The sequence below is a fragment of the Melopsittacus undulatus genome, chromosome 3, assembly GCF_012275295.1.
Source record: "Melopsittacus undulatus isolate bMelUnd1 chromosome 3, bMelUnd1.mat.Z, whole genome shotgun sequence".
Lineage (NCBI taxonomy): Eukaryota > Metazoa > Chordata > Aves > Psittaciformes > Psittaculidae > Melopsittacus > Melopsittacus undulatus.
Window position 1 is genome coordinate 10,765,770 of NC_047529.1, and position 14,079 is coordinate 10,779,848.

The 14,079-nt window shown below is 39.0% G+C and overlaps 1 protein-coding gene across 3 annotated transcripts in view; it reads right to left on the reverse strand.

Moving 5' to 3' along the window:
• Window positions 1–14,079, reverse strand: part of AFTPH (aftiphilin) — a 48,629-nt gene that overhangs the window by 14,365 nt on the left and 20,185 nt on the right. For all 3 annotated transcript variants that reach the window (XR_004549459.1, XM_034060572.1, XM_034060571.1), the window contains exons 3-6: window positions 8,881–9,032; window positions 8,227–8,353; window positions 7,865–7,921; window positions 5,499–5,621 (exon numbers count right to left, since the gene is read on the reverse strand). Coding sequence is in view for 2 of the 3 variants with exons in the window: in XM_034060572.1 (XP_033916463.1) it covers window positions 5,499–5,621; window positions 7,865–7,921; window positions 8,227–8,353; window positions 8,881–9,032 (459 nt within the window). In the remaining variant the exon portion in view is untranslated. The remainder of the gene's footprint in view (window positions 1–5,498; window positions 5,622–7,864; window positions 7,922–8,226; window positions 8,354–8,880; window positions 9,033–14,079) is intronic.

Here is a 14,079-nt window from a genome sequence, read left to right on the forward strand (position 1 = left end):
TACCAACTCTCACTAAGGAAAACACCCACTACATTTTGTGTCAAAAGACTGAGTCAGGACTCATGAGTGTGACAGAACTGCATGGAAACAGAGGTACCAAAGGCTTGCTAAGCTGTTTCCTTTAATGATGACTTGATTCTCAGATTTGCCAGAGCACAAAGGATGTGATGAATTCTTCCTAATATGGAGAAAGAACCCCAAACTGACTAGAAATCAGTAAGAGTATATTAAGTATGTTAAACTGCTCTATGGGATGAGGCCCTTCTGCTGACTTCAATCACTTCCAAAAGAGGGTGGCAAGTAAAGCACAGATCCCACCTATATAGGTTGCTGACAAGCCCTATTCTATCAAACAGCAAATAAAGTGAAAGCAGAGAGCAGAGGCAAAAGCTAGAACAAAGTTTTCTGTTCCTTGTGTCCTTGGCCCCAGGAAAACTAAACTATACAGGGACACCTGAACACAGCACTGAAATCTCAGACAGTGGGAACATAATGTTTTGTCTTTCAGAGATTGCAAGGTTGTTAGACTACTGCACTTCGACTATTACTTTAATAACATGCTTTAAGGAAAAACACCCAATCTAGAAGAATATTGAGAACTGGGGCAAACTGCTCTCACTCCTCCCTCTATCTTAGATTACAGAGCATGGTACAGAAATGAAAAAGTATATTCAGCTGTCAGAAGGGACAAAGAGGAAGCTAAAATGCGTACTGGTTTTACTGCATCACTTCTCTTTGATAAAAGTGAGAGATGTTTTCACATAGTAATTTTACAATGGTATTATGCAAGAGCTTTTATAATAGAAAAGAGTAAAATGTAAATGTTTGTTTCTGTGCCAATAATTACCCAAGGAAAATTAAACAAAGGGAAAAAAAAGAAAGAAAAGAACTGTTTTGCTGTCTTAAAGCTGGGGGGGGGGGGAAACAGAAGGGCTTGTAATACAAATATAGTACAAATATTTAGCTAATCCCATAAATGAGCACCATAAACATTTCAGAAAGGTTTACAAGGAAGTAATTCATACGTTTCACTGTGTGCATTCATTGGCAAAATTACAACAGTCCTGAAAAATTATTCTTCTCAGACACCACTTTCAAACGACTGTCACATCAGATACAATAGCAAGTTCTGTATCTCTTACCTGCAAACCTTTCTCTCTGTCAACAAAGCTACATATATTCTTGGGTCTTTCTCATGTGTGTAACTGGAGAGCAGTCCCATGATGGAGGCTTTGGCTGGTGGCCAATAATATGGTAGTTTGCATCTGTCATTGTTAGAAGTCCTGATGGTCCCTTATATAATTAAAAGTGTTTTTAAAGACTCTCACCCCATGGGGTTTAATTAAGGCTTAGACCCTAATAGCCAGCAAGTGTAAGATACTTATTTCTATTATAACCTGATCCCTAATTCACTGGCTTACATGCATGCAGATGTGCTATAATGGGCACCTGCAGAAAAGAATGACTGGTAATTTTCTTCTAGAAAGGTCTGGGTGACTGTAGATTTCTAATCCAATATAAAACTCACAAAGCAAAATTAGGCGGGTAAGAAATCCCCTATTTACCCTGTATGCTGGGACAAAGCTACCACTAGACTATACCAAAGAAACACAGTCCCAAATAGAGAGAAGAGGATGCTTTGAAGCAATACTGAAAGAGCAGAATATAAGATAGCTTTTTCCAAGAAAGCCAAAGAGAAGCAGGTAAATAAACTATAAAACATTAGCCACAGAACAGTATCAAATCAAAAGAAAGCAGTCAACATTAAGTCCAGACAGGAGCCATTTTAACAAGTGCTGAGATATATTTAAATCACACTACCTGAAGACATGGCCATGGTACAGAACCCCCTCTAAAGAAGAAGAGAAGGGTGCCTGCATTAGGTTTCACAATCAAAGTTTGCCTATGTGAGCAGACGCTCTTTCTTTACACCCGATGTGTCTTGAGAAAGCCTTTTACTTCAGACCTGTGAAGCCTCTGAGACACCATGCTTGGATAAAGGGAACAGCAATCAGGGAATTATTTCATACTGTGTTTCCTGCCTTACAGTTATGAGCACAGAGGAAGAGAGAAATAGATCCCTCAACTGTCAAGATAAACAAGACAAGAAGAATTTAGATGCTACCTTCAAATAGAAAACAGGACGAGTCGACAAAAGTCATCTTTACACAAGAAACTAATTTGATAGATCAGTCAGTAACTTAAGTAGCTTGAGAGAAGAAGTCACAAACCCCTTGCCATCACAGCTTAAACGGCTCAGATGGAAATTTCTCCACTCTATTTCCACACTGTAACCACCCCAGTGAGATCCTCTGCAGGGAATGGGGCCAAGACACAGAGTTTATATAATAACTCAGAAAAGATACTGCAGATCAGTTGCTGCTTTTTCCTCAATACTTTTGATTCTGAATGCTCTCTATTTTAAATCTCTGCATGCTTTCCTCCATTCGCCTACAACAAAAAAAACTTAGGAGGCTTTTTGGTGTTCCTACAAATGTTCTTTGCACTCCTACTTCTGCATCACCACAGTCTTTCCTCCAAAGTCTTATTCCTTCAGCAGGAAGTCATACATGTACACACACAGGCACTGATCTGTAAGTCCCATAAATGCCAGGCTTTAAACAACTCACTTCCTTAAGCAAAGCCTAGGAATCTATTAACAAGAGCCTCTCCTTCTAATAAGACAGTCAATATTCTGAAGCTTCTAAATGTAAGAATGACCCATCATCATAACTATCTGAAAACAGAGGCATTCAGAAGTTTTTATTAAATAAGTACACATTAATTGGGTAAGCTTAAAAGACATATACATTGTTATATCTAAATTACCTGTCTTTAGAATAAGAAGTTTCAGTGTCCACCAAAATTGTCTCTATTTCCACTGCATATTTGCCAACGTTTATAGCACAGTTCCTAATGAAATGTTTACCAAAGTTGGGGCACATCATCTTAATACCACTACAATCTGGAATATTCCTAAAGGCAGTCTGCACAGTGTGAAGTTGGATTTTTCCAAAAGCAAACAGAAGCCACCAAACATTAAGAGAAAATAAGGCCAAGGAAGAAACAAGGTCTCTGAGGTGGAGAACTGATTGTTCCTGCCCTGAAGCTTTCTCAATGTTGCTTAACCGTAGCCTCTTAAGGTTAGAGCTCTAACTTATTTCTTACTCAAAAGCTTATTTCAGTATCTGTCTTTCTGAAAACAAAACCAAACAACCCAAGGCCAGCAGCACAGAAGCTTCTGGTATGTATTCATAGACCACAATTATTGAACTGACATGATCTTGTCAGAACAAGTGATGGGACAAGATTATGCAGCCTAGAAAGCCAACTGTGTGCCAGGCTGCATCAAAAGGAGCATGGCCAGCAGATCAAAGGAGGGGATTTTCTCTCTCTATTCTGGTGCATGAGATCCCTACCTGCAGTTCTGAGTTCATCTCTGGGGGCAACAACACAAGAGAGATGAGGACCTGTTGGAGCAAGTCCAGAGAAAGAGCCACAAAGATGACGATAAGAAGGCTGGAGCACACCTGCTATGAAGACAGGCTGAGAGAGCTGGGCTTGCTCATCCTAGAGAAGAGAAGGTTCCAGGGAGACCTTACAGCAGCCTCCTAAAAGGGCCTACAAGAAATCTAGACAGGGACCTTTTACAAGGACACATAGTGACAGGACAAGGGGGAATGGCCTTAAACAAACAGAGGGGAGATTTAGACTAGATATCGGGAAGAATTTCACCCCTGTGAGGGTGCTGAGGCCCTGGCACAGGTTGCCCAGAGAAGCTGTGGCTGCCCCATCTCTGGCAGTGTTCAAGGCCAGGTTGGACGGGGTTTGGAGCAGCCTGCTCTAGCGGAAGGTGTCCCTGCCCATGGCAGGGGGTTGGAACTGGAGGAGCTTTAAGGTCCCTTCCAACCCAAACCATTCTGTGATTATCCCACTGCTTGTCACAGTTTGGAATTTTGCTGCAGGAGTACCCAAAAGTATAAGTTCATAGAGAGAGGAAAAAAACCCACCAAACCCAAAAAACCTCTGATAAGTAGAGGTTCTTTATTTCTGGCACTCAGCACTACCACTGCCAAGCAACTGAGAAAATGGCACATGTCAGATGCTGCTCCTTCAAGCTCCTGCAGTTCTCTACACTATGTTTAGCGCACGGTTTGATTTGTTTTCCACTTTGTAAAAAATGGAACTTTGAATGCTGCAGAAAGTGAAATTTTTCTCCTTTTTTCATATAAAGAACTAACACTAGTGATTTCTTCAGCTCACGCTGGTTGCAATATCCATCACTGTTACATTTTCTAATGCCCAGTCCAGCTGCTCAGTCCTACTACAGTATTTATGAGAAGCAGCACAGGAGCATCACCAAACCTGTCTAATTGCTATATCAACCAATTCAGTTCTGAGACCACTGACATACTGCTATTTTACAGTGAAAAAAATTCTCCTCTGGTATAAGCATGTCACAGAGCTCTGCACTATGGCAGAGCAAGGAATGCAAGGAAATCCCTATACTGAGAAAAACCTAGTGTAAAGTTTAGCCATAGCACAAGCATAATTCATCCTGGAGTTCCATTAAATGACAAGCATAGCAGGTAACCAAAGATGCTGGGTAGATTAAACAAGACCTGCACTAAGCTGACCCTCTGAACATGTGCTGAGTACCACTGTAGTGATACTGAAATGTTTCTGCACATCTCACTAGCCTGCTGACAACCACACATGCTGCAACATACATGGTGTTTAAGTGGTTTTCTAATGTCATAATATCAAAACTGCAAAAAAAGAATTAATGAAATTCAAAAGCTCACTCTTAAACAGATCTGGAGTAATTTTTTACCAGACTTAAAAGACAGAGAAGTAACGAAGCAGCTTTCTGTTCAACACATAATCATTCAATAAAACCTGGCATAATGGGCCAATAAAACTTGTACAGTCAGGCACTTATTCTAGTAATGATTGTACCCAGAATCTGCTTCCAGGCAGCTGGGCTGTTTTTCATATTACTCTGAAAAAGACAGGAAAGTTAAAAAAGGAAAAGAATATGAACAGCACATATGCAGATACAGTAATTCAGAAGAAACAAGTGCTAATCAGCAGGTAGAAAGATGTCCCATAAGACATCCTACAAAACCTTTGCTTCAGAAAAAGGAAAGATGAAGAACCTTAGCCAAAAAAAGGACAAATGCAAAGTTACATCTAAAATTTGTGGAAGTAACTGTCCACTGCCTTTTAAAGCAAACTGCTGCCTAACAGAGGTATCATCAGGACTCTTAAATGCTGGCCACCAACTGCTAGTCTTACCATAGGCACTCCCTTCCAGTCACACATGAAAAGCAGATCCAAGAGCAAGACTTCAAGCTAACACAAGAAACACCTGCCCTTTAAATAAAGGTGTTTTTGCACATAACATTTAGATATTTTAAATATGAGGGAAGAGGCAAAGCATCTCATTGTTTCCCTCATTCTTTCTTTTACTGTCCTCCCCCTTCTCTATGTTTTACCTGGAACTGATCAGATGTACAGGTGTTCATCTCTGGTGATACAGGAGGTGTCTGTCCTATTGAAGCTATTTTTTCTGCTGCAGATATTGGTTTCAAAGGTTCCTTGGTAGGCTCTAGCATACCCTAAATAGAGAAATAAATAAAATAATAAAACAGACACACATATATATAATCCAAGAACTGCAGATGAAGATAAAATAGAAAACACATCACTAGGTAGTACAACCCTCAACTAGGGGCTTGGGGGTAATCAATATCTTGGACACTTTCCATGAGGGGGATGGAAGGAGATGGGACAGGGAAGAGAATCATCCTGGTTCCTTAGCCATAAGAAACATTTTAGAGCCAGTAACAGAAAACTAAGTGCTTCACAGGAGCTTGCTTTCAGCTTTCAATAATGTAATTTAAGCTGGAGGGAACAGTTACTTGACGAGGTGATGTCTTCTCCCCATTGTGTACAGACCATTCTAGAAACATCAAATGGCCCATCACAAAGGTACAAGTGCATTCATTTCATTTCAACAACTAAGTAATTCAGAAGAAACAAGTTAAATTATCAGCTTGCAGAACGATACCAAGAACAGTAATTACTGACATGAATATAAATGCATTAAAAAGCTTTAAGAAAACAATTAAATGACATTTTTCATTTTAAACAAGTGGTCCAAAGATAGGCAGCACTACGAAAATGTCTGAAACCTCTGGTGGTCCTTAATAAAACTGAGGGTGAAAAAGACTGAAGTTTGTGTCAAGGTGGTTTGCATGTCTCGGTGCAATGAGGTATGAGAAAAGAAACCCCCAGATAAAACAACTGGATTTGCACCCAGCATATTCAAAATCATTTCAGGAAGCCAGCCACCAAGGTGTTTCTACACCATGTTAAGGGAGCTTAGGATTTAACCACCAGTTAAATCAATTCTTTTGGACAGTGGAGAAGCACCTGAAGCAGGGTGGCAATAGGAAGCTGCAAGACACTTCTACCATCACCTCTATCCAGCTTATGGTGTGCTAAAGTATATAAAATAATTTAGAGATAATTAAACAGCAACATCAATTAATTGCAAAAAATAGCTGCATGTATTATGTACAAACACAGTCTTGCTCACAAATGTGTTACAGGAAGAAAACAGCAATTACTACAAGATGTTTTATCTCTCTGTATCAGAATACCATGCTTACATACAGAAAAGGGCATGAGTTGACCTTGATGCACCAGAAAACAACAGCTCTAGAAAATGCAGAAGTCACTCTACAAAATTAACCTACAGATTAAATTGGCTTAATGTATACAAAAAGAACCCTGCAATCCTTTTATATTCAATTTGTGAATTACAATATAGAAGTGTTTGTATGTACATATATATACAAACACACAAGTTTTCTGAAAAAAGAACATATTTATTCTGCTCAGACTAGCAAAAATAGCAAATCTGATCTTCTAAATGTTTTTACAGACACTGCACAGAGTCTGAAACATGGGAATTTCAGAATATTGGTATAAGTGAAAAGAGTTGATCTTACTGTACTGGGTTACTAGAGTTTCATTTAATCTACAGAGATCCAAATTATGATTCCTGTTTTTATCTAGCACTTCGGGCAACACATTATTGGCTATACAGTGCTTTTTGTATGCATAAATAGCCTTTTATATATATGTGGGTCCTTTATGAATATGACAGTAACACTGCAATGCATTACCGTGCATCATTCTTTACCTAGGGAAACTGAGATGCAATCAAGTAATTACCAAGCAGCCTATGAGAGAAACAGTTGCACAAAGAGGAATGCTTGAGAGCACTGAGAAAACTTCCAATACACATTTGATAGAGTATCTTAACTATTGAGCAATACTTTGCCTTCCTTTGAAGCATCTGGTCTTTAGCACCACAGCTTCCCACAAGTGCTGATGTGAACTGATGTTTTGATTAATTTTGATGTTCCTTTGTAATTTTTGACAACTATGTAATGATCTAGTTTCTCGTGTCAAGCTCTAGTCGATATTTTTACATCTGCACCTTATACTTAATAGTTAAAATTCAAGAACTTTTTACTGCTGCATACACATTAACAGATTACTTAGGTTTTTTTTTAGAAAGCACCTTAAACCGAGCTTAGACAAGCTGGCCCACTTTACTCAATAGTTTGCTTCCTGAAATAAGTAACCCAATACTTCTATTTATAAAGCATCTGTTTGCACACATAATAAAAATTGTGTATCTGGTAAGTCCTTCCTAGCATTTCTACTGATGCTTAACCCATAATCATACTTCAAAAATACCTTTCAGCACACTTGGTCCCTAATATAATTTATTTCATTATAGAGCATTGTTGGAACTATAGCAAAGAACAACACTAAAAAAGCTTACCAGTCCTGCTGCATACATGGGTACTATAACAGGCTGTTTCTTGTTGCCTGTAAAGAGCTGATAAAACAACAACAAAAAAATTTACTAAGAGTTTCCTGTGTCAGCAACAATAATATTTTTTCAATGTTATATAACTTGTATAAGGTTAGTATCAGAGAATAAATACTATGTTAAACATAACACAATGGTTAAAAACTAATGCAACTTTTAATATTAAAAAGTTGTCAGATGGTCTGTCATGAAAAGCAGTGGTCAATGCAGCTATGCAATTAAGAGACAAGCATCCATACAAAGACTTCCACCTGATTCTACATTTAAAGCAGCTCCATTATATAGAAAACAAGTTTTACGGGCAGACTTACAATATTTCTTGTGTCGATTCCCAAGGAGCACAAAAGCTTTTTGTTGCTGTGGGAGCCACCCCACTGGTACCTCAGTCCATATGCCTCATGGATATCCTGCAGCTCTGTCCACACATCCATCAGCTCCCTATACAAGCCATCATAAATCAAGTTATCAACAGGAATAACAGCTTCACAGCCTTGAATACTTATTCTAGTTTTTAATGCAAGTGATTTATTATACGTTCCAATTAAACTTACACCCAAGCACAATACCCAGGGGAACTAAAACTGCAGTGTTCTCAGAACAATTTTAGATGAGACTTCTGATTGGAGAATGATGTCCAGAGCAGACAGGACAAGGCCTACGGAGACTTCATCATCACATGAATAAATACAGCAATTTATATGAAAAGTGACTAATACGACATATCCTGATTCACTTGGAGACATCACTTAAAAGATTATATGCTGCTAAGTTGATATGCTAAGTGAAATATTCCTGGCATATGTAGTCACTGAAAACAAGCATTCTGCTAGATAACTGATCTTTACTCGATAGTTTTTCACAATGCTTGAAACAAACAACTTATCCTGAATTACTGCTATATGTTTTAAGTTCCTAAAGACACATTTCTGCTTCCATTTTAAGTGTGCTGCATTGTGGTTTCTTACCCAGTATTTGCTAAGGTCTCATCCGTTGTCACCTGCTTTTCACCTGCTTCCAACAAATGATTTAAGGACCTGATTTCTTCTTCAATCTCAAGGACAGGCATGGAAGGAAAACAGACTTCAAATATTCGTTCCAGACGACTTAGTAATGTTGTCTGTAGTAAAGAGAAAATATTTACGTCAAGTTAACAGCTTTAAAAGACTCCAAAATTATAACAGTAAGATGGAAAACAACATATAGCTGATATGAAGTTTCACTTACCATCAAATATTTAACTGTCAGAGTATCACAAGACTTTATAAGCACCAAATACAGGCTGCTAGCTACTGAGAAACAGCAATGATCTTGCCCTCTGCAAAGCAAGTTCTTACAGAAAGTCTGGAACAGTTCTTACCAGAGTTAACAGCCTTTGGTATGATTTAGCAGAAAATAAGTGAAATATTTTGCTACATTTACTTCAGATACGTTAAAGTCTCCAAACCTATACATGCTAAGGGTTTTATCAAACATCTTTCTGGCAAGCTTAGTATTTGTCAATATAATTTCCACTTGATGATACAGTTCAATCCAAACTTGAGACATAACATTGTTTCAGAAGACAGATTCATTTCTTATAAGGTATATGCAGTTGGAGGTCTCACAAAACGGCCTGACACAGAACATTTGTTCATGGTGTGATAACAACTCTGAAAACAGTAAGGAAAAGCTATTTGTAGTCCTAAAAACCTGTTACTATCAACGACTGAGATGTAGGAAAACTATAATCTCCAGCTTCGTTTGGTATAGTTCATGTGGTGGTCAGGTATAATGCAGAAGCCAAGGCTCGTCAAAAAGTATTTGTAAGACTTGTTTTGTACCTTGCCAGACTAAAACCCGAAGAAATTCCATACACCCACCCTCCAGTTCCTTAATTTCTTGCCCCAAAACTTATTTGTCTGGTTTTATAAATTACAGATTGCTTATTCAATTAGAAGAATTAGTTTCCTTAATGCAATTTCCCTTTCCTCCAATTCATGATTCAGAGAGTTAATGCTAAATGCTGTGATCCTTCAGGGGTTAGAAGACAACCTTGGGAGTGTTTCTATCATAGCCAAATAACTCAAAAAACAAGAACACCACTAACTTTTATTTTAGCTGCATAAGACGTCAGCTAGATAGCAGCATGGTTTGTATAACCACAACTTTATCAATGTTACTTTCCTCTGACCTTCCTTCTGGTGCCCTGTGTTACAAACTCACATCAGAAGTATGCAAATACACTCTGAAGCTTTTTGGGAAGGCTACAGGAGAGTACTGATCTATACTCCACAGTTTTGAAAGACGAGGCAGGATTTCCTGCTTGTCAAAGTATTTGCAGTCATGTTTTGATCTTGTCATTATTTCAGCATCCTTCAAGAGAAAGGCAACTTCAGCATCTTAGGAAGGCAGACAGGGTTCTTATGTTTCATAATGCATAGTCTCCTGCTTTTCTCTCCACCACTGTCACCATCTCTGCTGTTGGGTAGGACAGGGCCTCAGCAATATAAACAGCACGTATCTATACCTATGGTTTCTAGGCATTTTAATTCCACAGCCTGTACTGGGCCTTTGGTAGATAAGATTTACTATTTAAAACAAAAGAAACCCAAACAACCTCCAGCCCTCAGAAACCAAGCAAAAAAATCCCCCCCCCCCTTTTTTTTTGCTAGTATAGTATGCTTTCTTGTTCTTTAGTTCTTCTGTATTTCTATATAGACACAGAATTTCAACTTTCTTATAGCTCTATGAACTGTCTCAGACATCAGATGTGGAGATATAGCACTGACACACAATGCATTTTTCCCCCTCCAGCTCACCCAGTAACAAAGGTAACTGTCAAACTCTTAACATTTATTAAAAAGTACCAATTGCAAGGTATGATCATAAAAATGAAACTAAAGCCGTTCTTTAATGTACCTGTTTGGTTTTTTTTTTTACCAGAAACACCTTAATCTCTCTTCCTGCTAGAGGAAGAAACACAAGCCTGGCACAAAACCAACACTTCTTTCTAATGTGGAGTGTCTCAACAGCCACCTTTCCACTGCTCTGCTGCACTGCACACACAGGGCAGTGTCCTGCAGCTCCAATACCTGCTTTTCTACTGGGGAAATGGAAAAGAAACTGAGTAGGCAAAAAATCCCAGAGGCACCCCACAATGTGTGCTAGTATAGCTATGGCAGCAGAGCCCTCCTGTGGAGATGCAGCATATTCCAGCAGCAACGCTGATTTACGAACATAAACCCTCAGACAGAGGGGTTTTGTTACAACTGAAATGATGTCCGTTCCAGAGAAGCAAGGCTGGTAGTTGGAAGCTACCTATTTTAATTAGACCAAGCAATACAGCTGGGATAAACCTTTAGAGCTCACAATTTAAACTTATCAACATTTCTCATTAGATTTTTTACCTGAAAATTTGCCTCATCTCAATTAAGCAAAACACTGACCATGTACATCAGCAAATACATGAAACATAACACAGGCAAACACTATGTTATCAGCATATCTTGACTGTGTATTGGAGTCAGGATGATGAGTCAGGAACTAGGAACCACGTCTGTTCAGTCTATGCTATTTGGCTGCTAACTGCAAATGGTGGGAAAATGAACTTGCTTACAACATCAGCTTTTCAGTTTTACTACCTGTGGAAGAAATTCCTGACAGGGACAGCCATCAGGTTCAGTTACTTGCAAAACATAATGTCAAAATGCCATAGTTGTACTAGTAAAGGATCTGAATTACACAGCATGCCTGACTCACACTTTTTTCCCCTCCTTTTCCTCTTCATTACCTTACTGGTGTATTTTGCCCATAATGAGTGATGCTCTACAGTATGTAATTTTCCTTTTAATCATCTCTTAACACCCAATCACTTCAGCCATACAGCAAGGTACAACACTTGCCACATCACTTGTAGGCTGTTTTGCATTTATTGACCAGAAGACATCAATTTACACTTTTAGGAGGTAAAACTACTTAGTATTCCAGATTCTAACCTAACGTTTCAGCACACCAAAGCACACTCTAGTTAAGTTTTAAACCTTAATATTGCCTACAATATATCGCTTGTCCCTATCACATGAACAGGTGATGCATACTTCATTTCTGTAATACAGCAAGAACACAGATCCCCAGTGAAAAGGGAGAGGCAGATGAAAGGCACTGGATCATGAAAACAGCAAGGCATCATGTTTCTTGAAAAGGATCAACATTTCAGAACATGCTAGTGACTAAGAATATGCTCGCTTAGGTAATGAAAGAATGAACAGAAAGCTTCTAAGAATCAAGCAGCATCTCAGTCAGCTCCCTGCTTCAAATTTGAGCTTAAGAATTGTGCCAAAATTTCAGGAACAGTTTAATTATAGCTTCTTTACACTTCCTTTCATCTTTTCTGCATTTCCAGAAATGCTTAGCCCTTATTTATATACGATGGAGAAGAACGGTTTCCATAGCAAACCAGAGTAATTAATTCTATGTGTGCAAATGGACACAGGGAAGAGCATATAAACACACATTTCCCCAGGCAGTGGCAGTGCCCTTAGTGAAAACAGCTAGCTTGTTCTAATTGGTAATGAAATCCTGTGGTCACAACTCCCAGGTATAAAGGGCATTACCAAGATTTTGAAATTAGTGTAAATGCCCACCTTCTACAAGCCTCAATCTACTGCATGTATAAAATAGACTAAAAAAGTATTATTTCTGTGATACACGGTAGTGTCATCTCTTTCAGGATGGAAAAAAGGCAGAAAAGAACTTCTCTCCACTTTTCATGTCCCTGAAAGCATTTGATACCCAAGTGCTTTCCACTGCCATTTGAGAAGACTAATTCTTAAAGGCACTTCCTGAAGACATGAATGAAGGCTACAGCTGCCATCCTAAAAATTAACTGTGATTCTCAAAACAGTGACAAGCTCAAAGCCCCACAGTTTCTGTGACTACATAGAAGTTTTTGGTAAACACTTAAGTTATGTGGCAATCATCACCTGCAACAATCACAGTATCACAGACCTAGCAGAATTCCAAGTGAGAATGACAACCAGAGGATTAGGATTTATCTCCTTGGCAGTTAAAAAGGGGGCAAGATCCAGCCCACAGAGCTGAAAGGCCAAAGTACTTAGTTTGCAGAATTTGTTTTTCTCTTATTTTCCACCACAAGACTATAAAACCAATGAGTTCCTTTCACACAGCAAATCTATGCAGGCCACCCAGCACACTAAAATCCTGCTCAGCCGACTCCAGGTCACCTCAACATTGACAAATTGCTGCCTTTCTTCAGAGCTATGAAAAGAGAAGATAATAAAGACAACATACTTGGGCTACACTATAGAAACAGTTGACAGGAACTGCAGTTTTCACCATATGACTGCTGTAATGTTTCTCTTGGTGAAGTTCTGGGGAACTCCATGTACAGGGGCTGTTTGAGGGAAACCCCAGAGTTTTCTTGCTTCTTTCCATGATTGCAATTACATGAGCTGTGGAGCAGACACAAGAGCTTCTCCTCATGCTGGAAGCTGAACAGTGGAGTGGCACTTATCCCTCCTTCTACTCCACTTTCCATTGGAAGGGACAGCCCCACGTATCTACACAATCCCTCATTTTCCCCACTCTTGGTTACAACCCACAGCATCTCTGCTCTGGCAGCATCCAGAGGTGCTTTAAGAAGGGAAAGAGTTGAAAGCAGAGCACATCTTCAGCCCTCCTTTTTCCTGCTGCCAGGAAAAGAGGCTACAGAGGAAGCAAACTCAAGCTCTGGGCTGGGTGCATCTGTCAAACACAAAACTGGAAGATCGAAGAATAAATAAAGCCAGTGTAATAGTTAAATGATTGAGTATATTTAGATATTCAAGTTTTATCTGACAGAAAAACATAAGAAAGGAGACAGAAATGAGCATATGAAGGATCCAAGATGCTAAATGTATAATTTAGGAAAGGAATAAAGTCCATATGGACATGATCAGCTCCTAGTTAGGATTCAGAAGCCGAGTGAAGTCTCTCAAAAAACAGCAGAACAAAGCTCAGGGGCCAGAAGCCAAGAAAAGAAACTGATTAACCAAGAGATTTTATGTATTTATTTTAAACCAGGAACCCACTGCTCTGCAGGGTGCCTAACAGAGGTATTTATGACCATTTTAACAAAATAAAGCTGAGGCTAAATGAGAAACTCCCTTTGCTGGGGTTTTGAACAA